Source organism: Caenorhabditis remanei, chromosome V, assembly GCF_010183535.1.
Source record: "Caenorhabditis remanei strain PX506 chromosome V, whole genome shotgun sequence".
Classification (NCBI taxonomy): Eukaryota; Metazoa; Nematoda; class Chromadorea; order Rhabditida; family Rhabditidae; genus Caenorhabditis; species Caenorhabditis remanei.
This window is the reverse complement of record NC_071332.1, coordinates 4,142,449-4,167,922: the sequence shown is the minus strand read 5'-3', so window position 1 is coordinate 4,167,922 and position 25,474 is coordinate 4,142,449. Positions and strand designations below refer to the sequence as shown.

Here is a 25,474-nt window from a genome sequence, read left to right as displayed (position 1 = left end):
AATAGGGCAGTAGGTGAGGAGGAAACGAAGTCTGTGGGAGATTCTCACTTGGCAGCTTTCTCTGTCTTGAGGCGCTAGTTGCTGCGTGATAAAGTTGCGATCATTTGAATTTGTGATAAATTATTCTGAAAAAGAAACGAGATAGTTATTTCTGGCCTTGATATTATTGTATGTAGTCTCATTTATTCATAACTTTTGATGGAAATACTCATTTCGCCGAACACAAATTTTTGGAAATGGTGAGCGGGTCTGTCTGCTATGGCGGACGTCTTCTGGGTTTCCGTGCTGGCTCAAAATTGTTCAAAATTTTTGAGAAAGTGGTTTCCTATGGAGTTGAATTACTGTAAAATGAGGCATATACTTTTTAACAGTCATTGAGTCAGGTCCATGTATATGCTCCATTGTTAACTCCACATTCATTGATCCCTTGTCGCCAGGAATCTCAAACAAAATTATAATACTTTTTAGCTGTGTACACTCGGATGGCAGTATTTTTGGATTTATTGAAACTTAAGATCTGAGAAGTTTGTCTGCATTACCAAAGTTTGCAGGAACATCATGTCTACTGAGTTGTGTTTAACTTTGACAAATTACTGGTAATCTGAGGAATTTATCAAAGTTGTACTTCCCTTCCAGACTTTTCTAGTACGCATTGTTTATCAGTGCATGAGCATACTCAAAGTTTTAACCACGCCCCAGGAACATGCATGGCCAAAGTTAGTTTTACTTACAACTGATCCATTGCACTTAACGCAATAGATTTAACTGTTCCCCCATGAAATTAGACGACGAGACCTTAAACACAATCCAAAGTATCCCCAGTTCCGAAAACTGAAGACAATATCAGTAACACCCAACCTGTACCAATATCTTCAGATGACCTTCTACGATTTAAATTGACCACCCTAACTATTATCAACAAGAAACAGATACTTCTACTATCAAAAACCTTGCATTTCAGGTTTCACCCTCTCATGACACGATTCCTTTGTAATGGAAATTTCACCTTCATTTTTCAATTACACTATCAAGTGTCTTCTCCGTCACGAAAACCGTTGTAACCATTTCTATAGGTGGCTGAGGTACAAAGAGACTTTCATCTGGCTTTTTGAATGTTAAGTGTCATTATGACTCTTTTGTTTTGAAAATCTGAAAGGTGAGTCAACAAGTGGAAAACAAAAGTTTGGAATAAAAATGGTTTATTTTGAGTGTAAAAAGAAAGAAGCTGCTGCTTAATGACGGGAGACGAAGACAGCGGATCTTGGTGGGCAAGCGCAATAAGCGGCATCGTTTCCTGGAAGTCCTGGTCCTCCTGGAGCTCCTGGCTGTCCGTCGGATCCAGCGTTTCCTGGGGCTCCATCTTGTCCGGCTGGTCCAGCTGGTCCTGGTTGTCCGTCTTGTCCTGGGGCTCCGTCTTGTCCGGCTGGTCCAGCTGGTCCAGCGTTTCCTGGGGCTCCTGGTCCTCCTGGGGCTCCGGATCCGCGTTGTCCGTCTTGTCCTGGGGCTCCTGGTTGTCCATCGGATCCTGGGGTTCCGTCTTGTCCGTTGTCTCCTGGGGCTCCTGGTTGTCCGTCGGCTCCTGGGTTTCCAGCGGCTCCTGGGTTTCCTGGTTGTCCGTCTGGTCCGGCTGGTCCTGCTGGTCCGGCTGGTCCGGCTGGTCCGGCTGGTCCTTCTGGGCACTTGACGCAGTCTTGGGAGACTGGAGCGCAGGTGATTGGGGCGTAGGTGGCGGTGTTGTCCTCTCCCTTTGGTCCTGGGGCTCCTGGGGTTCCTGGGGCTCCTGGCTGTCCTGGTGGTCCTGGTGGTCCTGGTGGGCAGGTTGGCTTAGTTGGCTCGCATTGGCACCAGGCTGGAAGTCCGGAGAAGGTTTGACGCTTTTGACGGAAGATCGAGTTGAATGGGTTGACACGTGGCTTGGTTGGTGGGGTGACGGTGATCTGGATGTCCATCATCTCGGTCCATGCGGAATCAGTCTCAACACGGAAGACAGAGACTCCATCGAGAACCTGGAAATCAGAAAGTTAGGAAATTGAACCAACCAAATAAGAAAGTAGTTTACCTCATCGTGAACCTCGTTGATGGTGTTGTAGAGGGATGGGATGGTGAAAAGAACGACGAGAACGGCGATGGAGGCAGCTCCGGTTGAGAGGGTTACAAGAATCTTCTCCATGACTGAAAGCCTTGGTGCCTTCTACGGCGCTACCCTTCCCTTTTATACCACCCAAATCATTTCTGCCACCGGTAGTAGTGTCTCTCCAATCTACACAGTCTCTTGTCGAATTCCATAGTAAAAGTAGGCGGTACCCTAACGCACGTAACAAAATTCAGCAGATGTTGATAAGCGAAGCAAAAAACAACCGGGGTGGCAAGCGGGGAAGAAATCGTTTTCGTCGCCGGTCCGCCAAGGTCGTTCTCTCAGAAGCTATAGGAAGTCTTCGGAGTGTCTAACACCCTCTTCGTTTCATAAGGGTTTTGTCACGAATGCCATTCATTTATCGCTATAATCTCACCTTGAATAACGGAGGGAGACGCGCTTTTTGGCGGCTGAGTGGAGGAAATGGGGAAAGAAAAGGACAAGGAGGATAGTTGAATTGTGTAATGTTTTTAGAATAAATTCAAATATTTTGGCGTTTTCAGATACCGAGAGATGAGAGACGCAGAGAAGTCATACACACTAGCTTCTCTGCACCCTCCGGTTCTTTGGCGGACGCATATCTCGATAGCGTGAAGAGCTATAAAAAAGTTGTCAACTACAAAAATGTAGATTAAAACTAAAACTTTGTTTTTGTAAATTACGGTTGTTCGATTAAACATCTAGCTTTTGAGATATACGCTGTCAAAGTTTCATACTGGAAACTTTCAAGGCGCATATCTAAAAACCTAGAAGAGCTGTTAAAAAGGTGTCAACTACAAAAATGGTGATTTTAGTGTGTATCAAACATTTATTCACAAGTTTCTAACAAAAAAGAATAAATAAATCCACTACTCATCAAAAAACCCAAAACTACGGATGGCTTGTTGTACTTGTCGGCGGTGGCGCATTTGTACTTGATGTCCCGCCAACGGGCGGCATCGCTGAAGACGTTCCCTTCCCGAGCACCAGTGACTCCAACGACGACCCAACACTCAATCGACATTCACAATTGATGCCAGCCGATACCGAGACCGGCACCAGCTTTCCACTATCATTACGCAACACATTCAGCTGTTGGGTTCCAGTTTGGCATGACGCGTATCCTGGAAAAAAACTGTGTTCTCTTTCTATTTTATGTGATCGGTGTTCTACCACTAAGACACGATGTGTCCGCATAATCGCACACCACTTCGTTGAGATACGCCGGATAGTAGGTACTCGGAAGACGTCGCCACACCCAACACGTACTGCATAATGAGACAGTGCCCAGACCGTCTGGGGTGATGCCGCGAGTTGTGCAAGAGATCGGAAATCGGATGCCTGGAACAAAAAAAGCGCATTCTTTGTTACATCTGGTTTGACTAGCGGCGAGGGCGAAAGGTTTAACGAAGGTTACAACGGAGAAGGGATTCTCAAGGTTGCATGCCGTTATCGAACATTGGTGTGTCAGTAATTTGAAAATGTTTGATTCATCAGAATGAGAAGAGAGAAGAGATTGGAATTTCACTGGGATGATGACCTCCCAACAGGAGAGGTTGTTTCTCTTTTCTTTACTATTAGTGAAAATCTGAAAACCCGGAAATTAATTTTAGAAGGAAACGAATGAAAGGAGCGGGAAATCAGAAAAGGAAAACTATTTGGAAGTAGAATGTCTGGTGCACCTTGGGCGCGATTAGGACATTTTTTTTAAGATTTGAATTTTCAGAATTTTCAAATTTTAGCTTTTTATTCGTTTATCATCAGATTGCAAAAATATATCATTCTTTACAATCTTGTAAATTTCTGCTAATTTTGATGCATGTCAAAATTCAGACTTCCAGAAAAACCTTAATTTTGACGTTAAAAAAATTTGAGCAGGGATTCAGAATTCACGAAATTTCAGCTTTTCACTAATGTGGGCTGTTGTTTTGGAGATAGACATTTTTTCTGTCTGTCTAAACTTTGTTTTCGATTCTTTATCTTTTCTTCATCTCCGTTTGTTGAAATGACAGCAATTGTAAAGTAACCGGCTTAATTACATAGGTTCCAAAATTTCAGACTTCCAGACGTTTTGCAACCAAGATATTTCAAAACCAAGTCATTTTGACACGAAAAAAGTCCAGCTGTCAAAATCGTATCGGTTTTGAAATGTCCCAGTTTTGAAGTGTCTCAGTCCCAAATTTTGTTAAATCTGTCAAAACTAAACTCGGCTTACCCGGTTAGCAAGAAGTCGCAATTTCCAAAAAAATAAACATTTTGATCTTTTGATCAGTACAAAAACTGTATTTTGTACTTTTCTACCCAACCTACCTATAATACCAGTGGAGTTCAGCGCAGAACTGTTAGGCGGCTGCGAGATGGCCGTCGTCGCCTCCACATCCCTCTTGATCCTGTTCCTCAACTTGTTATCCTTCTCCCTCCAAAGTATTCCGTCCCAGAAATAATCCGAATCGTCATTATCATCTGAAACCTTTCAATTTTAGGAAAAAATGAGAACGCCGAATGTTCCTTACAATCCGCATAATCCCAATCATAGTGTTGTTTGGCTTTCTTCTTTTTCTCATAAACTCCCTTATCCTGTCTTGCAAATCTGTACTTCTGGCACGTCGTGAAGTTCCGTTGGTTATGGAAGACTTGGTCGATGGTTCCAGGGAGAAGACCCACTTTTCGAAGTTGACTTCTCAAGTCCTTATAGCAATCCCGACACTGCTTGGTTTTGCAGTTGTTGAGTGTCGCTGTCTGCATCTGAAACACTTTTTATAAAAATGGGTTCCAAGAATCCAAAGGGGTACCGCTGACTGTGTTTTCTCCTGTCGAGTTATGGTGAGATCTGGAAACGCGACGATGGCTTCTTCGAGACTTGCCGCCTGGAGTCGGGAGTCATACGGAATACAGTTGGGAGGGGTGGTTGGAGTGGAAGGTGGCAGGCATTGGCACTGGAAATGGATTTAGAGATCAAACATTCGAAATGTGTTGGTCTGGTTTTAAGCCGGGGAGGGAGGTTTAACGCTGGGTGTCCAGGGATCAAATTTATACTGGTCGACAAGAAAAAGTATCGATCTTTATTTTTGTAGTTGACAACTTTTTGATAGCACGTCACTTTTGAGATAAGCGGATTCAAAGCTTGGGGGAGAGATAGAGGGCGCAGAGAAGGCAGACACTCCAGCATCACTCTTTCTAGCTTTAAAGGCGCGTATCTCAAAACCTTTAAGAGTTATCAAAAAACGGTCAACTACAAAAATGTAGGTTGAGACTTGATCTACACAAATATCATAAATTTGACACATTTGGGCTCTACGTGAAACAACGGAAGAACGTCAAAGTTGACCAATTTTACGAAATTTGGAAGCAAAAATGACTTGTCGGAGATTATCGAGTTATGTGTTTAAGTTTTTATTTGAGATCTCCTGGATTATTTGTCACAATATGCATACTCACACAACGCATCTTGTAAAAATCAAGAGACCGCAGAGAAACTAGAGCGTCTGACTTCTCTGCGTCTCTCTCCCCCCTCTAAAGTTTAAGTTAACTATCTTTGAAAGCGCGTATCTCAAAACCTATAAGAGTTATCAAAAAGTGGTCAACTACAAAAATATAAATTGTGACTTGATCTACACAACTATTATAAATTTCAAGCAATACAAAGTCTCACTAATTGGTGACAAGGCCTTAAAGTTCACCTAATGAGCCACTCACCTTCGGCGCCGCTGGAGTAGTAGTTTGTGAAATAATATCATTAAACAAATCTATCTTCTTTGGCATATCATATTTCTGAGTGCCAAAACAAAAGGGAAAAAGAAAAAAGAGAACCCAACGCTGACTCATTGGAGCATTTCGAGCCCACAGTCGTCGTCTCGCCTCCGATGAATTCTCAAATTGAAACAAATGAAATGAACTATGTGAGAGGTGGAGGGATCAATAAAAAAGTGTCGAAAGAAAGGGGACACTGAGCGGGGAGGACACACAGCTAATCCCCTAGAAACTAAACGCCTCTTCTGATGATTAAAATATAAACACCGATTGGAATTCGAATGAAAAAATGAAAGAGATTGAAACAATCGACACAATTTATTATAATGAACACAAAAATGTTCGAAAATGTTCAAAGTATGATCTATGGTCCTGAAGACATTAAGCTACAGTAACCAGGGTACTGTAGGTTGAACTCATTATAACTGGAATCGCTTGGAAGCTATCTGATTTATGTAGATTCCATGTTCTGATATTCATTTTAGTGCAGTAAGTTTTTGGTACAAATTGTTGTCCCGATTTAGGAAATTCTTATCAATAATTGTTCTAGGTAGGATTTTTCTCGAAAACATGATTTTTGAGTCAAAATAGCTCAAAAATCTCTTTTTTTTAAGCTCGAATCCGAAATTTTGTTTTGAAATAGCTATTACTGTCACTTTTTGACATGATATCGCAATTCTTATGTAAAAGAGCATCAAGTGAGCGTCTGAAGTGTCTAGAATACCCAAAAGGCTGAAAGGCGTCAACGGTACGCCAGAAGATCGAAAAATATCAGACTTGCAAGATTCCGGGCCGGCCCGCCGGCCCGGATTTGAATTTTTGAACTTTTTTCACTACAATTTTTTGTCCAAAAATTTATTTTCTGAAAATTTTTCATATTTTTCCTAAAGTATATTTTTCAAAAGCCTTTGAAACCTACAAAAGATTGTTCTTAAGAAATATTTTTCAAAAAAAATCTGGAAATTTTCGAAAAAAAATTTGAATTTTTTTCAGTACTGAACTTCCGGGCCGACCGGGCCGGGCCGGGCCGGGCCCTGGAAATTTTCATTCCGGCCCGGCCCGGCCCGGCCTGTTGCAAGTCTGAAAAATATCGTATCGGATTGGTTTTTGACCGAAACACGTCGCAGGCACGCCAAACAGTCAAAAGTGTCATTTTTCAGCAATTTCGAGTAGAAATACATGATTTTCGAGTCAAAATCTTCTGAAAAACTCATTTTTGAGCTTAAAATCATCATTTTCGTTCTGAAATAGCTATTATTGTCATTGCTTGATATGATGTCGCAATTTTTGACGTGAAAGAGCGTCAAGGGAGCGTAATAAGTGTCTTGGATAATCAAAAGGCTGAAAGGCGTCAATGGTACGCCAGAGTGGCAAAAGTTTTATTTTTCAACAATTTCGACTAGAAATACATGATTTCCGACTCAAAATCACCTGAAAAACGCATTTTTTGAGCTTAAAGTGTCATAATTTTTGCTTTTTTTCGACATGATATTACAAGTTTTGATGTAAAAGAGCGTCAAGTGAGCGTAAAAAGTGTCTAGAATATGCAAAAAGCTGCAAAACGTCAACGGTACGCCAGAGGGTCGTAAAAATTTCAATTTTTAGCGGTTAGTATGAAATCTCAACCAAATTTTAAAATGAAACTTTAATCATTATCCATTCAAAAAAATTAACGCATTTCAATCCTTTACAACAGTGAAAGAAGTCGTAGATGTTCCACTCGGCGAAATGAAATGTATTTCCGTTGGGAACACACGAATAACCGTCGTTTTTCCATCATCCTCACTAGTCAGCGTGTGTACCTTCCACGATGACAACGCCCCCGTTCCACTACGAAACTTGGCTCCATCGACAAGCTCTTTCTTTCCGTTTACTGAAAACGATATTATAATTTTGGAAAACTTCTTCTTCTAACTTCTCATGGCTTACCGGTCTCCTGATTTAGCTTCGTTCCCTCTACAATCCAGTTGTCAACACCGGTTGTCAGGAATCCAGTGTTGTACTCCACGTTGTCAAAGATAGTATTCTGCTCATTCGGTTTGTAGCTTACTTCTTTCGAAACATCGGTTTCCCATCCTGTATACTGATGTTGCACTTTGAATCTGAAGTTGGTGCCAGTCTGGTTGTCGATATCGATTTTGGCAGAACGACGAGTGACTTGTGGCGGTGCTGGATCGGAGCTCATCTTTTCAGGCAGATGGATGATTCTCAGTGGACACGGAGAGACATTTTAAACTGATTTCGGTAGGGGGAGGAGTCACCAAGTTCAAGTTATACTTCCCATAATCTTTGCGTTTTTCTTTGTTTATTTGTGGTTTGGTAATGGAGATAACAAATTGGAGATAACGAAAGGGGGGGGGGGGTGGGGGAGGGAATTCGAAGTTTTGATGTTTGTACGAATTGTGTCGTTGAAATGAAAGTTACTAAAAAAGCTAACAACTTTTTCGAGCAAGACACATTGTAGAGAGTTACAATTGAAGTACTCAAATCTATCTGACAATAATAAATAGTTTCGAAAAGTTTAACTTTCTCAGAAGGCCCGTACAAATAAAACATACCAGAAAACCGGCCCAGCTCATAACTCGCTCCAAGCATGTTCTCCGGTGAAAAATATATGTAGATATCGGCGGGTTCTATGTCGGTACTACGGGCCGGATGCGACATTTTAGCCCGGCCCGTGGGACATTAACGATTCTCTATCTGGCCCGTACTAGGTCACTGATAAAGAAGTAGCCGAGTTTGAAAAACGAAAGGATTTCAGGGCCGCCGATGCTGCGGATTAACCAAACGGTGTGAATTTTTGCACATCGACTAATATTCTTTCTGGTCGTCTACAAGGCCGCCTCAAGTACGAAAATTTTCCATGGCTGGGAACTCCGATATAAAATTGGCCCAAGGCCTTTTTGACAGCCTTGGTCTAATCTATTAAATCCTTCAAAAATTGGAATTATGCATGGCGTCGGGAGAGTTTCAAACATATAACTGTACTGAAACATCCAAATATTTTACAAGAAAAGGTGCCCTCGAAAAATTGGATTTTCGAACACGTCTCATCGTGATAAGCAGTTTTACTGCAAACATGATCCTCCGCCGTTCACTCTGAACTCAAAGAGCTGCAAAACTCAGATATGATCCACATATTTCTATTAAGTACGATGTATTTCTGAATCATTCAACTTTTGGAGGACCTTCTCTTTTCCTGATTCCAAATATACCGTACCAAAACACATTTCAGTGATCACACTTCTATTCTCTCTCATTTCCAAAATGTTTCGACACAGTTCGTACCCAACAATATTCTAGCCTTGTTCAAACCTGTGATCAGAAGTTCTCGTTTTATTTTTGATAAGAACGGTGGCCCCATATTGCCATCATATTGGTCTCTCTACGTCAGAACGATGTGGCTCTCGAGAAATTGGCTAAAACATAGATCAAAGGTTTCTCTTATCTTTGTTAACTGCTTTTGAAACAAAATAATCACAAACACCGTGAGACTCCGCCCACTTTTGTTTTCTTTTTATAGAGAACAACAGAAGTACGATTTCCATCTGTGCAGAGAGTTCTGGAAGCAATGGCATCTGACCCACCACCACCACAACTAAATATTCTTTTTAATGTCCTTAAAAATGCTTGTTTCGAAATTTTCATTAAATGTTTCACAATCTATATTAGGCCTCTTTTAGAATACGGCACAATTATTTCCTCCCCTATCACAAAAGAACAAATTAGAAAATTAGAATCGTTTCAAAAATCTTTCGTTTTTCGTGTTTTCAAAAAATTTCATATCAACTACTCCTCTTATTTTGACTCACTTTTACATTGTCACTTAGAGTCGCTAGAGCGGCGCAGACTATTATTAGATCTTTCTTTCATGTATAAACTCCTTGTCTCCAAAGAAATAATTATAATATTCCAAACATTTCTTTTGTAAAATTTTCTAATGTATCTAATTTACGTCGGCATAATTTCCATATACGCTCTCTCCTGTCAAATTCCTCTAAAATAGGTTCCCAATTTCTCATTAACAGAACTTTGCGTTGTTGGAATGCCCTCCCTTCTCACTTTTTCCCCCAACGTCCCTCATCTATTGTTTTCAAATCCCATATTGCATCATATAACTTTGACAATTTTCTGATTCTCAACAATTTTAACTTTTAATGTTTCGTATTTTTACTTCCTATATATATTTTTACCTTGATATGTATAAGCGGCCTTTGGTCCTTCAATCATTAAATATTACTAAACTTACGGAACGATGGGCGAATGTTGCACTCGAGAACAAGTCGGGACACATTTTCAAGCTGGAAGTCATGCACCAATATACCGGACATGAGGTCCAGAGTTCTGGATGGCATATTCTGAAACCGAACCAGAAACTGACGGTGTTGAAGGTGAACTTTAATACTGGAGTGTTCACAACTGGAACCGATAATTGGAAGGTTCATGGGCTGAAGAAGAAAGATAAGGATAGTAAGTTATTATAGGTAACGTAACGATAATGCCTAAATTGAAATTTTTTAAAGGCGATGACTTCACCGAGTCGTGGCGCTCTGGAACCGGAGCGGCTGGTACTGACTGGAAGAAGCATACGTTGAGATCAGAGGATGATGGGGAAGTTACAGAAATCAAGGTGTTCGAGTCGGAGATTCAGTTCGTGTCGAAGAGTGGAACATCGACGACTAGCTTCTACCGTCATGATGAGTAGATCGTGAGGTGCTGGAGAATTTTCAAATGAATAATTGTATTCTTTTTGTTCTTTTCATCAAGTTGTATTTACAATAAAATGATAAATCTGTAAATTTACTCAAACTGGACCAAATTAGAACCGTACGATTTGAAACTGTTGCGTTTGGTCTTCAATCTGTCGGGGTTCGCGGCTCCAATACGTTCCACCAATTTTCAGGAACTATCACATTTCTGTGCAAATCTTTTTATAGATGCTAGTCCGTCCTAGTTCTTAAACGGGATGTTCTGATTCAAAACCAATATAAGATTTATTACTAAACTATATGGCATGATTCCAAACGTTAAAAAAAATCTATTCACAACAAAACTGATTTATATATTTACTTCGAGCACAACTCCTGTATCTTGTCGGCGCTCAACGGTGAAATCGTATCGACGAATTCCTCGATTCCATTCTCCTTCCTCCAATCATCCACACAATACATGATAGCAGAATGCACTGCTCCACATGACATCATCAATGGTGGCTCCCCAATTCCTTTGGAGGAATACACTTGCGCTCCACTAGACTTATTGATTCCGAGTAGCTTGATTCTGAAGTCTTTCGGAACATCACTTGCTTTTGGTATCTTGTATTTTCCAGCGGAATTCTGATCGAGGAATCCAGTGGTGTTGTTGAAAGTTATCTTCTCACAAGTGACCAACCCATATCCTTGCATGAAGGCTCCCTCGATCTGTCCGATGTCAATGGCTGGGTTGAGACTCTCACCGACATCCATCACAATGTCTACACGAAGCACTTTGTTGTATCCAGTGAGAGTGTCGATTTCAACTTCCACGGCACAGGCGCCAGTCGTGTTGTAAGGAGGCTCAAAGTCACTGAATCCGAACTTCTTTCTGTCGACACTGAAAAAAAACCACTTTCAAAATATTTTCTTGTATCAAATTTAGTATCGTTCAATAGAGAATGTCTTAGTTTTCATTGTTGTAGTTGACAACTTTTCCGTAGTAAAAAATGTATTTCAAGACATTTGTCACACAACCAGTATAAAATCACAAACTCACTATCCATATTCCGTACACTGCAATGGAACAAAAGCCCCATAGGCCTCTCTTACAGACTTCTCCCAATCTCCTTCATTTTTATCCAGAATCGGTTTTAACTTTGACATAATCTTCTCACAACACGCCAAGACAGCCATCCCATTTGTATCCGAATTGTGACTTCCACCGGTTTCTGGAGCATTCGTCACTTTATCAGTACTGGTATCCACTATGGTGATAGTCTCAATTGGTCGATTCAATGCTTGACTACACACTTGCAACATCTTCTGATTCAACCCCTGCCCCATTTCAGTTCCTCCAATCGATAATTGCACGGACCCATCAAGATTTATAAGAAGACTTGCGATTCCATGTCCTTGATGTCCTGGAAGAGGCAGTCCATGTCTTACACATGACATTGCGATTCCACGTTTAACAATAGGAGAGGTGCGATTAAACTGCTCGATTTCCCGCTTCCTCTTCTCAAATTCACTCCATTTTATACAGTAATCCCAGCACTCCAACAGGGCATCATTGAGGATCCGATCCTCCAAGTATCGAGTCTCCCCTTCTCGAGCAAAATTCAGTTTTTTGATTTCCTCCACATCCTTGTTAACTTCCCGGGCGATTCTTCTCATAACACCTTCGTTAATCATCTTCGCTTGCGGGTTTCCATATCCTCTAAATGCAGTATTACTATTCGAATTCGTTTTCACAGGGTACCCATCGAAACGGACCGCTCCCATATTGTACGCATCATCCACTAAAGTCCCCATAATCATGGTAATCGGTTCAGTGTGATCCTTAGACCATCCACCGTTCAACCATGCTTGGTAATGGATCCCTTGCACTTTCCCTTTGGAATCTATCCCGACTTTGTACTTGGCATACACTCCATGCCGTTTTCCAGTGATAGCCAAGTCATCGGCTCTTGAGAGGAATCCGTAAGTCGGGCGATTCAGTTTCCGAGCGACTACGGAGCACATGCATGCAATCCACGCCGGGTTACTAATTTTTCCTCCAAATGCACCACCGAGACGTTTTGTCTGAAAAACACTCAACGTAGTGGGTTAACGAAAGTGTCTGCCATAACTTTGAAGAGGCATATCTTAAAACTTAGCAGCTCTATCAAAAAAGCTACAAAAATATAGCTCTTGACTTTCTCAATACAGTCAATACAAATTTGACCTACCTTCACTATAACCTTGTGAGCTGGAACCTTCAAAACCTCTGCCACCATCAACTGCGTGAAACTTGTACCTTGAGTCGAGCAGTGAACAACTCTGCAAATTTCCGTTCAGATCCGTCCAACAACTTATAAACTTACAACTCATCCCCCTCTCCTGGCACCACCAAACTGCTCTGAGTCTCCAGATAGTAATGTTCCTGTCCACCCATGCTAACTTCTCCTTCCAACACTTTCTGAGCTTTTCCGAAGCTCTCCTCCAATTCTTTCTCCTCTTTCCCATAATGTTGAACACGTCCGTGTAGGGATTCCGCATCTCTTGCTTCTTTGAAATCTGTCAACGGTTTCAGCAGGTTGAATTCTATTTTGACAAGTTTAGCGGCTCTTCGAGCAAGGATCACATCGTTAGCAGCAATGACTCCTATCACTTGACCAACTGATTCTACCTGAACTAAATATTTATAGTTTGTAGTATGAATCCTATATTTACCTTCTTATCTGCAAAAATTGGGGTATCATCAGGGAACATGATATTTGTCTTTTGAAGACCTGGTGTGTTGCACCCAGGGATATCCGAAGCTCCAAAATAGCCAATAACACCTTCTAGTTTCAGCGCCTCCGAAAAGTCCACATGTACTATTTCTGCATGAGGGACTGTGGACAAAACGAAGCCGAGATGAACGGCGTCTGGAAACTAAGAGGGTCTATGAATCGGGAAGAGTAAAATATTCTTACTGTATGCCTGGATATCATTGACGTAGATGGCTTCTCCTGTGATAGCACGTTCGTTGAAGTAGTTAACGATGGGACGGCCAACACAGTCGTTGGACGTGGGCTGAAGAAAGGAAGGTTTAAATTAGGCGACCAGATCATGGGTGTCTAAGCTGGGGGCTAGAATCCAAAGGAGCCTTGGACAGTCATCTTGGCGTCACTCACCTTAAAATACTGCAAATAGTTCACATTCTCCTTTGTCTCCACTTTTCTCCCATCTTTCAAAAAACTCATCAGCCTTGTCAACGCAACTGTCGAGTTGTTGTTCCTTTCCAATCCAGACACCATATACAATTCCTCCAACTCGTAAGAGTCTCCAGAATCCACATATTTCTCAAGCTCATCCAACCGTTTTGGCTGACCACCCAACCCCACAAAGATCATAGATTCTTGCTTCTTATCACCAATCAAAGCAGCGAAATTGAAGTTGGTGGAATCTTCTTCACTAGTCTCTCCAAGTTTCAAGCAGAACAGTCTGCGGGTCTGAAACTGTCACCAATAAGATACTGAGGCTCCTAGGACAGAACGTACGTCTTTCCTCAAAAACTGTGAGCTGACAATCGTTCCAGTCTCGTATAATTTATTCAAAACAAACGTATCGAGGCTGACTCGTTCAAGATCTCCATCCGAAGATAAGACAACGAGAGAAGCATTGAGAACGTTGAGAAGTAGGAGGACGTCACTCACAGATATGGAAGATTTGGAAGCAGAGACTATAGCTCCGGACCATGTCTGGAACAAGAATAGGTTCTTTTAGTTAGGAAAAGAGCCGGGTACCGCAAAATTAGCAATCTGTGGAGAAGAGAACTTCTGGATGAAAGCAGCCACTTCCGGAGCAATGTTATCGGAAAGATTGGCGGAGAGGGTGTCGGCGAGCCGTTGAATGCTCACAGCTGCTCCAATCTCAATGTGGTCCTGGCTCATTTTGATCTCATTGAACTCCTTCACATATCTAGTGGTGATCCATTTCTGTGAGAAACCAGCTGGGTTCCGGGATGTCACGAATCTTGTTATCAAACCCGATGAGATAGCATTCCGGCCAGCTCTCGCCATTTTGAATTGCTCTAACATCTTTGGAATCGCCAACTCAACTCGGTCACCTTTTAGGATAACCAAGTCTTTAGAATCCACATAGGTCTGAAATTGACTATCACCCGTACTTTCTAGTATCACGGCCTCCAGCGGAGGCCCTCTCAATGCACTGCGCACAGTACTTTGAGAGGGCCTCTGTGGGAGGCAGTGTAGTATCCATCCACTAACCCTTAGTGACGGTGGAAAAATGATTTCCTGCGTCGAATCGTACTTTGGGAAGTCATTGAAATTTGGCAGTTTATCATATCCTTCATCGTCATCACTAGATTTCTGATCCTTACAACACCCTCCTCCATTCTTGTTCCCTCCGCAACATCCTCCACTTTCTGGACTGAAACTGTAGAGGGCTTCTAGGATGGGACGGTAGCCGGTACATCGGCAGAGGTTGGCACGGATTGCTGCGTTGATTTGTTCGATGGAGGGGTTTGGGTGATTACGGAGGAGAGCGTAGGCAGACATTACGAAGCCAGGGGAGCAGAAGCCGCCTGGAAAAGATTAGGTACGACAGACTTTGATTGATATGAGTGGGGCAAGGAGAATTCTGAATGAACCATCCTCCAACTTACATTGCAACGCATGTCCTCTTGCCATTCGATCCTGAATCGGGTGAATCTTCTCCCGACTTCCAACTCCCTCCACAGTAATCACAAATGTTCGATGCACATGAAACAGAGGAACCAGACATGCATTCACTGCTCTATACACCGCCTTGTTTTCTCCGTCATCCCATGTCCCGAGGACTACTGTACACGACCCGCAGACACCCTCCTCGCAACCGAGTTTTGTGCCACGGAGACCTACTGGAATCGAGGGAAAAATAAGCAATTTGATGTGAAGATGTAACAACTTACACTTATTTCTTAGATAATAGGCAAGAGTGAGTTCTGGATCCACGTTTTCTTCATGAACGTCTATCCCATTCACATTGAAAAATATACCAGGAGACATTCTAGAAGAGCAAAATTAAATAAATTAAAACGAATGAAAGAAAATAAGTACAGATTGTGAATGACCAGCCATAAATTCACAAATAGATAACGTTGAAAGAGAGACACTACGTCAAGATGATAATTCGATAATACCTTAATCATAAAAAATGTAGTGTGGTGGCCAATAGAATTTAGTAAATGAATGACACGGGAGTTGAAACACATATGTGTTATTTGAAACAAATTTTTAGTGCATATTTACAAAATTTATTATGACTGAAATTTAAAATATTGCAAGATTAAAAATAATTACAATTTTTATTGTCAACTAATTTAAACAGGTTCATTTCGAGCACAACTCCTGAATCTTGTCAGCGCTCAACGGCGAAATTGTATCGACAAACTCCTCGATTCCATTCTCCTTCCTCCAATCATCCACACAGTACATGATAGCAGAATGCACGGCTCCACATGACATCATCAATGGCGGCTCCCCGATTCCCTTGGATGAATACACCTGCGCTCCATTGGCCTTATTGATTCCGAGTAGCTTGGTTCTGAAGTCTTTTGGAACATCACTTGCTTTTGGAATCTTGTATTTCCCAGCGGAATTCTGCTCGAGGAATCCCGTGCTGTTGTTGAAAGTTATCTTCTCACAAGTGACCAACCCATATCCTTGCATGAAGGCTCCCTCGATCTGTCCGATGTCAATGGCTGGGTTGAGACTCTCACCAACATCCATCACAATGTCTACACGGAGCACTTTGTTGTATCCGGTGAGAGTATCGATTTCAACTTCTACAGCACAGGCGCCAGTGGTGTTGTATGGGGATTCCATGTCGCCGACTCCAAACTTATTTCTCTCAACACTGAAAACATGCCACTAGAGCAAATTTGGCAGCCAATCTCAACTTACACTCCATACTCCGTGCATTGCAATGGAACAAAAGCCCCATAGGCCTCTCTAACAGACTTCTCCCAATCTCCTTCATTTTTATCCAGAATAGGTTTGAATTTTGACATAATCTTCTGGCAACACGCCAAGACGGCCAACCCATTTGTATCTGCATTCTGGCTCCCACCGGTTTCTGGAGCATTTGTCACTTTATCAGTACTGGTATCCACTATGGTGATAGTCTCAATCGGCCGTTTCAATGCCTGACTACACACTTGCAACATCTTCTGATTCAATCCTTGTCCCATCTCTGTGCCTCCAATTGAGAGTTGTACGGACCCATCTAGATTTACAAGAAGACTCGCGATTCCATGTCCTGCTGGTCCTGGATGTGGTAATCCAAATCTGACAGATGACATTGCGATACCCCTCTTTACCGTAGAAGAGGTACGATTGAATTGCTCAATTTTTCGCTTCCTCTTCTCAAATTCACTCCAAGTCGTACAGTACTCCCAGCACTCCGCCAGAGCGTCATTGTGGATACGGGCACCCAAAAACCGAGAATCTCCTTCCAAAGCGAAATTCAGTTTCTTGATTTCCTCCACATCCTTGTTAACTTCCCGGGCGATTCTTCTCATAACACCTTCATTGACCAATTTCGATTGTGGATTTCCATATCCTCTTAGGGCAGTATTACTATTCGAATTGGTTTTTACAGGGTACCCATCGAAACGGACCACTCCCATATTGTATACATCATCCACCATAATCCCCATAACCATTGTGACGCCTTCACTATGATCCTTAGACCATCCTCCGTTTAGCCAGGATTCATAATGAATTCCTTGAATCTTTCCCTCGGCATCTATTCCGACTCTTCAAAAAAGATTGTATGATTTACTTACAGAAGTCTAGTTAACTCCTTACTTATACTTCGCAAATACTCCATGACGTTTTCCAGTGATAGCCAAGTCATCAGCTCTGGAGAGGAATCCGTAAGTCGGGCGGTTCAGTTTCCGAGCCACTACGGCACACATGCATGCAATCCACGAGGCATTGTTCACTTTTCCTCCGAATCCTCCACCAAGTCGCTTTGTCTGAAACATGTCCTACGATAACTGCCAACATCAAAACACTTACTTTAACAATAACCTTGTGAGCTGGAACTTTCATGAACTCCGCCACCATCAACTGCGTAAAACTTGTACCTTGAGTTGAGCAATGCACCACTCTGCAATTTTCAGTTTAAATAGATCCCTCCAACAACTTATAAACTTACAACTCATCTCCCTCTCCTGGCACGACCAAGCTACTCTGAGTCTCCAGATAGTAATGCTCCTGCCCACCAATGCTAACTTCTCCTTCCAAAACTTTATTCGATTTTTCTAACGCTTCCCTGAGAATTTTCTCATCTTTTCCGAAATGTTGAACAGGTCCAAGATAAGATTCAGCTTCCCTGGCTTCTTTAAAATTGGTTAAAGGCTTTAGCTTTTTATACTCAACTTTGACAAGTTTAGCAGCTCTTCGAGCAAGAACCACATCGTTAGCAGCAATGACTCCGATAACTTGACCGACACATTCAACCTGAACATTATTTTTGTTATTTTTTGTAGTTTGTAGTCCGTATTCTATGCTTACCTTTCCCTCTGCAAAAACTGTTGTATCATCGGGGAAGTTCATATTTGCTTGTTGAAGACCTGGTTTATTATTGCCAATAACATCAAATCTACCGAAGTAGCCAGCTACGCCTTCAAGTTTCAGCGCCTCCGTGTAGTCTACCTTTGCAATATCTGCATGGGGGACTGTTGACAAAACGAAGCCAAGATGAACGGCGTCTGGAAAATAGGAGGGTCTAGAAAACGAAAAAAGTAAAAGAGTATTACTGTAAGCCGGGATATCATTGACGTAGATGGCTTCTCCCGTGATAGCACGTTCATTGAAGTAGTTAGCGATGGGTCGACCAGCAGACTCGTTGGTAGTGGGCTGGAAAATAAAAGAGTTGGTGAAGAGGCGTAGGATTCAGAATCTTGATGTCAAGGACTAATTGAAGGTGCTTTGTTCAGGGTAGGTAAACTCAGAGGTAGCACAATTCGATACCTCGGATGAGGGTACTCAAACTCAGAGTTAGTCAATTGCTGAGCACTAGATATAAGGTGCTGAATTGGCAATGATCTGCCAGAGCACTTAACGTGTCTAAGTTCAGGATCCCTCATTCATACTTCAAGAAATAAGCTCCAACGTTCCATCGCTCACCTTAAAATACTGCAGATAATTCACATTCTCCTTTGCCTCCACTTTTCTCCCATCTTTCAAAAAACTCATAAGCCTTGTCAATGCAACTGCCGAGTTGTTGTTCCTCTCTAATCCAGACACCTTATACAACTCTTCCAACTCATAAGAGTCTCCAGAATCCACATATTTCTCGAGCTCCTTCAGCCGTTTCGGCTGGCCACCCAATCCCACAAAGATTCTAGATTCTTGTTTCTTATCACCAATTAAAGCTGCGAAATTGAAGTTGGTGGAGTCTTCCTCACTTGTCTCCCCGAGTTTCAAGCAGAACAGTCTGCGGGTCTGAAATTTGTTCCATTATCAAAATGAGAGTTTTAGGGGTCTTTCTTACATCATTTCTGGAAATTTGCACATTGACAATTGTTCCTGTCTCATAGAGCTTATCAAGAGGATATTTTTCGATTGGGATTTGTTGAAGACTTCCATCAGAGAATAGGACTGTGAGTTGAGCCTCGAGAACATTCAGAAGAAGTAAGACGTCGCTGACAGAGATAGATGACTTTGCAGCGGAAACGATTGCACCGGACCAGGTCTGAAATGTTTAATTGTCTGAAAGTCATCAGATTCAATTTACCGCAAAATTAGCAATCTGTGGAGAAGAGAACTTCTGGATGAAAGCAGCCACTTCCGGAGCAATGTTGTCGGAAAGATTGGCGGAGAGTGTGTCGGCGAGTCGTTGAATGCTCACAGCTGCTCCGATCTCAATGTGGTCCTGGCTCATTTTGATCTCATTGAACTCCTTCACATATCTAGTGGTGATCCATTTCTGTGAGAAACCAGCTGGGTTCCGGGATGTCACGAATCTTGTTATCAATCCCGATGAGATTACATTCCGGTCAGCCCTCACTGATTTAAACTGCTCCAAATTCTTCGGAATCGCCAACTCAACTCGGTCACCTTTTAGGGTAACCAAGTCACCAGAATCCACATATGTCTGAAATTGACTATTACCATTACTTCCCCGTTTCCATCCACTAACCCTGAGTGACGGTGGAAAAATGATTTCCTGCGTCGAATCGTACTTTGGGAAGTCATTGAAACTCAGCAGCTTATCGTCGTATCCCTCATCGTCATCACTCGATTTCTGATCCTTGCAACACCCTCCTCCATTCTTTTTCCCTCCACAACACCCTCCACTTTCTGGACTGAAACTGTAAAGAGCTTCCAGAATGGGACGGTAGCCGGTACATCGGCAGAGGTTGGCACGGATAGCTGCGTTGATTTGTTCGATAGAGGGGTCTGGATGGTTACGGAGGAGTGCGTATGCAGACATGACGAAGCCAGGGGAGCAGAAACCGCCTGGAAAAGATTAGCTTTCATAGAATCTGATTAATATGACTGGGGAGCTGGTATAGTGAGGATTCTCAATCAGTGTTCAAAAGATGAATGGTGAGATGATGAAGGACTACAAAGTGACACTTTGTTACCCTACGAAAATTGAGGAGAGTTTTTGAATCGGGAAACAAAAATCGCTAATTCGCAGGGCAGCTCTCAAGCCGTAGTTGTTTTCCCCGGTTTTTTTCACTTCTCGGTTCACTTTCATATTCGCTAAGATTTATAAACAAATTCAAAATCTTCCATATTTCAGCATTTTTAATTTGACATTTTGACTTTCTAGTGGTGTGACATGAACACTCTCCAACTTACATTGCAACGCATGTCCTCTTGCCATTCGATCCTGAATCGGGTGAATCTTCTCCCGACTTCCAACTCCCTCCACAGTAATCACAAACGTTCGATGTACATGGAACAGAGGTACCAGACATGCATTCACTGCTCTATACACCGCCTTGTTTTCTCCGTCATCCCACGTCCCGAGGACTACTGTACATGACCCGCAGACACCCTCCTCGCAACCGAGTTTTGTGCCACGCAGACCTACTGGAATTGAGGGAAATGAAAGCAATTTAATGTGAGAAGGTAACAACTTACACTTATTTCTTAGATAATAGGCAAGAGTGAGTTCTGGATCCACATTCTCTTCATGAATGTCTCTCCCATTCACATTGAAAAATATACCAGGCGGCATTCTAGAAGAGCAAATACAAGGCGAATGAAAGGAATGAAAGAAAATGAGAACGGAAGGGGGGAATGACCAGAAAATCAAAAAAAAAGATAAGATTAAAAAAGAGAGAAGAGACACTACAAGACCACAAAATTTTATGACAAAAATAGGACGATACGATTTCATAGATGAATGACCCGGGCAATTTTCGGATTATTTTGTGTACTGCAGAGAGAGAGAAGAGAATAAACAAGTTTAGAAGTGAAATAGGAGAATAAAAATCACATGATTGATGTGGATGACAAAATAGTTGTGGTCAAAAGGAAATGAGCGTTCATATCTCAAAATCTAGCAGAGTTATCAAAAAGTGGTCAACTAGAAAAATAGAAATAAGAATTAGATCTTTGTTTTTGTAGTTGACAACTTTTTGATAGCTCTTCACGCTTTTGAGATACACGCGCTCAAAGTAGCCGCGCTACCCCGAGAGACGCAGAGAAGCTAGACGCTCTCGCTTCTCTGCGTCTCCTCTTCTCGCGTTGTCGCCTATCAAGCTTTGAGCGGTTGTATCTCGAAAGCGTGAATAGCTACCAAAAAGTTGACAACTGGAAAAATAAAGATTTAGTTGTGGTCTACATAACCTACACAAATTCGAAACGTTTTGAATTGAACCTGGCACAGTTGCGGGTCTTCAAAGTTAACTATTATTTTGTGGGTTTCTAGGCAAAACACGTTCGAAAAAACCAATGAGAAGAGGTCTTTCTGTTAAGACAAACTAGTTTTTGATCAATTTAGTTTGTAGGGAAAACAGGGAAACTACGGTTTTTGTTCTTGTTGGGGGGAAACAGCATGTTATCAGTTTCATATCGAAGTTGTCCATCTCGTGTTGTCCATCTCACTCTTATTGACACAAGTATCTAATGTTTTCAGGAAAACTCAAATGTTTGCTCTCTTAGTTAGTTTTCTATGGAAATGACAGGTAGCTATGAAAGGGGGAACCGGTCAGAGTCCATTCCTTGTTACTAGTGGACTAGTAACAAGGAATGGACAAAAGAGCCGGTATCTTATAAAAGAGGCAATGGGGGACTCGGATACCTAAAAATTTTTTGGTCGCTGAATATGAAGCACCGCACTATTGCTATTCTTCTAATGGTGGCTGTGTCAATGGTAATTGGGGGGAACTTTTAGGTTGGAAAATTTGATAATCCATCATCAACTTTAACAGCTAATAACACCTCTCAGATCCGTCAGACAGTAATTATTTTTATATGAGCGTGTAGATCAAAAACAGCTCAACATTTTTGTAGTTGAAAGTTTTTTGATAGCTCTTCACGCTTTTGAGTTATACGTCTATGAAGTTGTGAGGGGAGAAAGCGAGGGACGCAGAGAAACGAGAGTGTCGGCTTCTCTGTGTCTCTCGCTCTCGTCGGCGCCAACTTCAAACGCGCGTATCTCAAAAGCCTGCAGAGCTATCAAAACGTTGTCAACTACGAAAATGTAGATCACAATTAGCGGTACATTTTTGTAGTTGACAACTTTTCGATGGCTATTCCAGGTTTCGATATAGGAGTCTTTAGAGATAAGTGGCTTTAAAAACGCATATCTCCAGATCGTAAAATGCTATCAAAAAGTTTTTAACTGCAAAAATATAGTTCTAGGTGTGCTCTACATTTTTGTAGTTAAAAACTTTTTTATAGCGCTGCTAGGTTTTGAGATACAACTCTTTCATTCCAGGCCTCCACCAACACCCTTCGCTCCAAACGCCAACAATGCAATTGCGCTCCATCGTGCTCCTGCAACACCGCCAGTCAATCCCAAACCTGCACCTGTCAGAATACCGGATTTTCCACCCAAAACAACTGTAACTGTGACCAAAAGCCCGTCACTATTCAAGTCTCCACCAAACAGTGCGCTCCGGCGTGTCAGCAATCGTGCTCCCAGCAATGTAACTCTCAGAATAACTGTCTGACTCAGTGCCAAGCCAAATGCCAAGCTCAATGTGGAGCCAATACCACGACTAAGGCTCCAACGGTGATCCGTTTAGAAGTCTGCACCCCAAAATGCCAACAACAGTGTCAGCAACAATGTGTATCCCAAAACCAGTCATCCGGACAGTGTGCTATGGAGTGTGGTAGTCAGTGTTGTGCTCAATGTGCATCTCAATGCAAATCTCAGTGCTCGAGCATGGGCTCCGCGAGCCAACAGTGCCAGCAGCAGTGCCAGATGGACTCCTGCAGTAGTTTCCAACAAGCGCCAACGACTACTACAGCTACACCGACTATTCGAGTAGGTTTTCAAAGTTTTTGTGTTGCAAACTCGCTCCACTGCTCTTTTCAAAAATTCAGATCGTCCTCCACTCCTCTGTCCTTAATAGTGCCCAATGTGAGCCGAAATGTGAGCAAACTTGTCAAAGCCAATGTCAATCTCAACAACAAAGTGTCCAACAATGCGCACAGGCCTGTCAAACCAGTTGTGTTACCCAATGCCAGCCGATGACTGTGTCTTGTATGCCGGCTAGCTCGAGTAGCTGTCAGTGTCAACCGAATTATGCACAGTGTGGGAATCAGTGTTGTAGGAATTAAAACAATTAATTTTTCGATAAATTCCTGTGTTTGTACATTCGAAAAATGATTTTATGAAGCATTAAAACAAATAAATCGTTTTAATTCAAAAAATCCCATTTGAAAAACCGTGCATTTTTGTTGGCCCGCTACGCGTGCGCGTCATGCTCAGAGAGACGGAGTGATGCGCCAGCGGCGTTAACGCGCTATGTTTAGCAGAAACGGAATTTCGGAGTGTCGTACTAACGGAAAATCGGGTTTACGGTTCGAGTGGCAACTTTCCTCCATAATATCCGTTTGATTTCGTGATTTTTTAGATAAATTTTGAAGCAACACGACTTCAGGACAGGTTGTGGAAGTGAGAAACGACTATTTTACAATACATTTTTGTTGATCGACAACTCGCCCTGAGCTCAAAAATGGACCCATAAACATGACATTTTGTCAGTAGGATGTTCAAACCTGGTATATCATTTTCTTAGTTAGTCACTTTTTTGTAGGACCCCTCCCTGGGTTACTGTAGCTCATAGAGACTCAGTCACTTTCAATATAGTACAACAGTCCAGAGAAAATCACGAAATCAAACGGATATTATGGAGGAAAGTTGCCTCTTCAACCGTTAACCCGATTTTCCATTAGTACGACACTCCGAAATTCCGTTTCTGCTAAACACAGCGCGTTAATGCCACTGGCGCATCACTCCGTCTCTCTGAATTCAGCGAGTGGGAGGTGGAAAACCTTTGCGTATTAGTGGACGGATAGCCCGTGCGTAAAGAAGATAATATAATTGAATGCTCAACATTTCAAATACAAGATTTTGGTACACATATTTGTGGTTATTACAGTCTTCTAGTTTTGAAAATGCTTGAAACTGGTGATTTTCAAAAAGTTGTGTTATCTTTAATTTAAATTTTGTTGAGTATCAGTTTTAATCTCATATGTTTCATGAGCGATTAAAATCAACAAATGAATTATTTTTAAAGAAGATAATGATCATTTGAAGTAGTCTAATTGTCTCTATCCAGGCGTGTTTAGAGTGTGACAGAAGGAGACTTTCACTTTCCATCTCGAAATGTTTTGGGTTGTGAGCGAGAAATAGGTTGATCGAATGGTTCTCTTCCTTCCTTTATTTCAATCTGGTGGCTGTACATAGTAACTACACATTATATTATTACATTAGAATCGAATATTATAAGAATTGTTTATATTCCCTCTCTAATAGTTGACTATCGCTGTTAATATTTGTTTCGCTGCACAATTCACACGTACTTCTATTACGTAAATGCATTAATACACTACTTATTTTAAGGGGAATATATGAGGAAAATACTTGCCATTTGTCTCAGCCTTGCGACCCATTTACATGCAGGTATGACCACCATAATAATTAGAATAGACGGTTGCAAAGATGCATATGTCATGTGCTTAACTAAATAAGGTGTCTACATGAACACATACATACACTTGTATCTTTCAGGCAGCACCAACAATGCTACTTACTTCTCTACATCAACGGCTTCTTCGCTAGACAGCTCTATCTCCTTTCTAGAGGCGACCGCTCCATCTTCAGCCTTTGACATGGACGAACAGTTGGCTAAGATAGCTGATATCTGCCTGACCCTTCGAGAGCACGAGCAGCTAACGGGTGACATTCTTCGACACGGAATGGCGCGAATTTTCAATGTAAATTTGGTGAACGAAGCGCAAGCTGTCATTGGTCTTGAGGAGCTACGTGCTGTGTTAGGCTTTGCCCCACCCGGGAATTGGACAAACTATAAGGAACCCAGCAGAGAGGAAATCGCAGCCGCCCTCACTATCGAAGAGTACTACGAGCTAAGGGAACCACGCAGTAAGATGCGTAGCCTTAATAGCACGCTATTCTTTGAGAAGAACTTCCCTCCCGCCATAGCGTTCTTGGACATGCGAATGCCAGCCATTCGTGCCATTTATCGACTTAAGTTTGAAGAAATTCGTCGTCATCATGGTCCAAAAGGCATAGCAGACAGGAAAGAGATTGATCGCATGCTTGAAGATTTTCGTACCACTTCTCTCCGTATCGACCGTGCATTTCAACAAATCTTTCTTAGAAATTCTCTATGCCTGCTAACTAAGGGAATGCTTCACAATTGATAAGATTGTTATATGCATAATACATT

General features: G+C 42.0%; 9 protein-coding genes across 9 annotated transcripts; 4 read left to right on the top strand and 5 right to left on the bottom strand.

Moving 5' to 3' along the window:
• Positions 1-666: 666 nt before the first annotated feature.
• Positions 667-2,288, top strand: GCK72_017171 (uncharacterized protein; the record flags this gene model as incomplete). Its single annotated transcript, XM_053731933.1, has 3 exons — positions 667-716; positions 1,302-1,710; positions 2,091-2,288. 3 exons carry the CDS (start codon positions 667-669, stop codon positions 2,286-2,288), a joined length of 657 nt encoding a protein of 218 aa, XP_053580846.1.
• On the bottom strand, positions 1,233-2,170 carry GCK72_017172 (uncharacterized protein; the record flags this gene model as incomplete). Its single annotated transcript, XM_053731934.1, has 2 exons — positions 1,233-2,006; positions 2,060-2,170. 2 exons carry the CDS (start codon positions 2,168-2,170, stop codon positions 1,233-1,235), a joined length of 885 nt encoding a protein of 294 aa, XP_053580847.1.
• Positions 2,289-3,004: 716 nt separating the features above from the next.
• Positions 3,005-5,875, bottom strand: GCK72_017170 (uncharacterized protein; the record flags this gene model as incomplete). The annotated part of the gene is made up of 6 exons (XM_053731932.1): positions 3,005-3,237; positions 3,287-3,454; positions 4,424-4,576; positions 4,627-4,858; positions 4,906-5,049; positions 5,810-5,875. 6 exons carry the CDS (start codon positions 5,873-5,875, stop codon positions 3,005-3,007), a joined length of 996 nt encoding a protein of 331 aa, XP_053580845.1.
• A 1,667-nt stretch (positions 5,876-7,542) lies between these two features.
• Positions 7,543-8,048, bottom strand: GCK72_017169 (uncharacterized protein; the record flags this gene model as incomplete). Its single annotated transcript, XM_003089383.2, has 2 exons — positions 7,543-7,736; positions 7,793-8,048. 2 exons carry the CDS (start codon positions 8,046-8,048, stop codon positions 7,543-7,545), a joined length of 450 nt encoding a protein of 149 aa, XP_003089431.2.
• A 2,014-nt stretch (positions 8,049-10,062) lies between these two features.
• On the top strand, positions 10,063-10,568 carry GCK72_017168 (uncharacterized protein; the record flags this gene model as incomplete). Its single annotated transcript, XM_003096429.2, has 2 exons — positions 10,063-10,333; positions 10,387-10,568. 2 exons carry the CDS (start codon positions 10,063-10,065, stop codon positions 10,566-10,568), a joined length of 453 nt encoding a protein of 150 aa, XP_003096477.2.
• A 361-nt stretch (positions 10,569-10,929) lies between these two features.
• GCK72_017167 (uncharacterized protein) lies at positions 10,930-15,590 on the bottom strand (the record flags this gene model as incomplete). Its single annotated transcript, XM_053731931.1, has 12 exons — positions 10,930-11,455; positions 11,615-12,639; positions 12,786-12,876; positions 12,921-13,225; positions 13,270-13,466; positions 13,515-13,614; positions 13,716-14,033; positions 14,082-14,282; positions 14,328-14,687; positions 14,811-15,127; positions 15,209-15,442; positions 15,494-15,590. The coding sequence occupies 12 exons, from the start codon at positions 15,588-15,590 to the stop codon at positions 10,930-10,932; spliced, it is 3,771 nt and encodes a 1,256-aa protein (XP_053580844.1).
• Positions 15,591-15,914: 324 nt separating this feature from the next.
• Positions 15,915-20,784, bottom strand: GCK72_017166 (uncharacterized protein; the record flags this gene model as incomplete). The annotated part of the gene is made up of 13 exons (XM_053731930.1): positions 15,915-16,440; positions 16,488-17,342; positions 17,394-17,563; positions 17,607-17,697; positions 17,746-18,050; positions 18,105-18,301; positions 18,350-18,449; positions 18,720-19,037; positions 19,087-19,287; positions 19,330-19,689; positions 19,735-20,054; positions 20,403-20,636; positions 20,688-20,784. The coding sequence occupies 13 exons, from the start codon at positions 20,782-20,784 to the stop codon at positions 15,915-15,917; spliced, it is 3,774 nt and encodes a 1,257-aa protein (XP_053580843.1).
• A 1,092-nt stretch (positions 20,785-21,876) lies between these two features.
• GCK72_017165 (uncharacterized protein) lies at positions 21,877-23,339 on the top strand (the record flags this gene model as incomplete). The annotated part of the gene is made up of 3 exons (XM_053731929.1): positions 21,877-21,924; positions 22,492-23,043; positions 23,103-23,339. The coding sequence occupies 3 exons, from the start codon at positions 21,877-21,879 to the stop codon at positions 23,337-23,339; spliced, it is 837 nt and encodes a 278-aa protein (XP_053580842.1).
• A 1,296-nt stretch (positions 23,340-24,635) lies between these two features.
• On the top strand, positions 24,636-25,448 carry GCK72_017164 (uncharacterized protein; the record flags this gene model as incomplete). The annotated part of the gene is made up of 2 exons (XM_053731928.1): positions 24,636-24,687; positions 24,796-25,448. The coding sequence occupies 2 exons, from the start codon at positions 24,636-24,638 to the stop codon at positions 25,446-25,448; spliced, it is 705 nt and encodes a 234-aa protein (XP_053580841.1).
• Between the last annotated feature and the right edge of the window lie 26 nt (positions 25,449-25,474).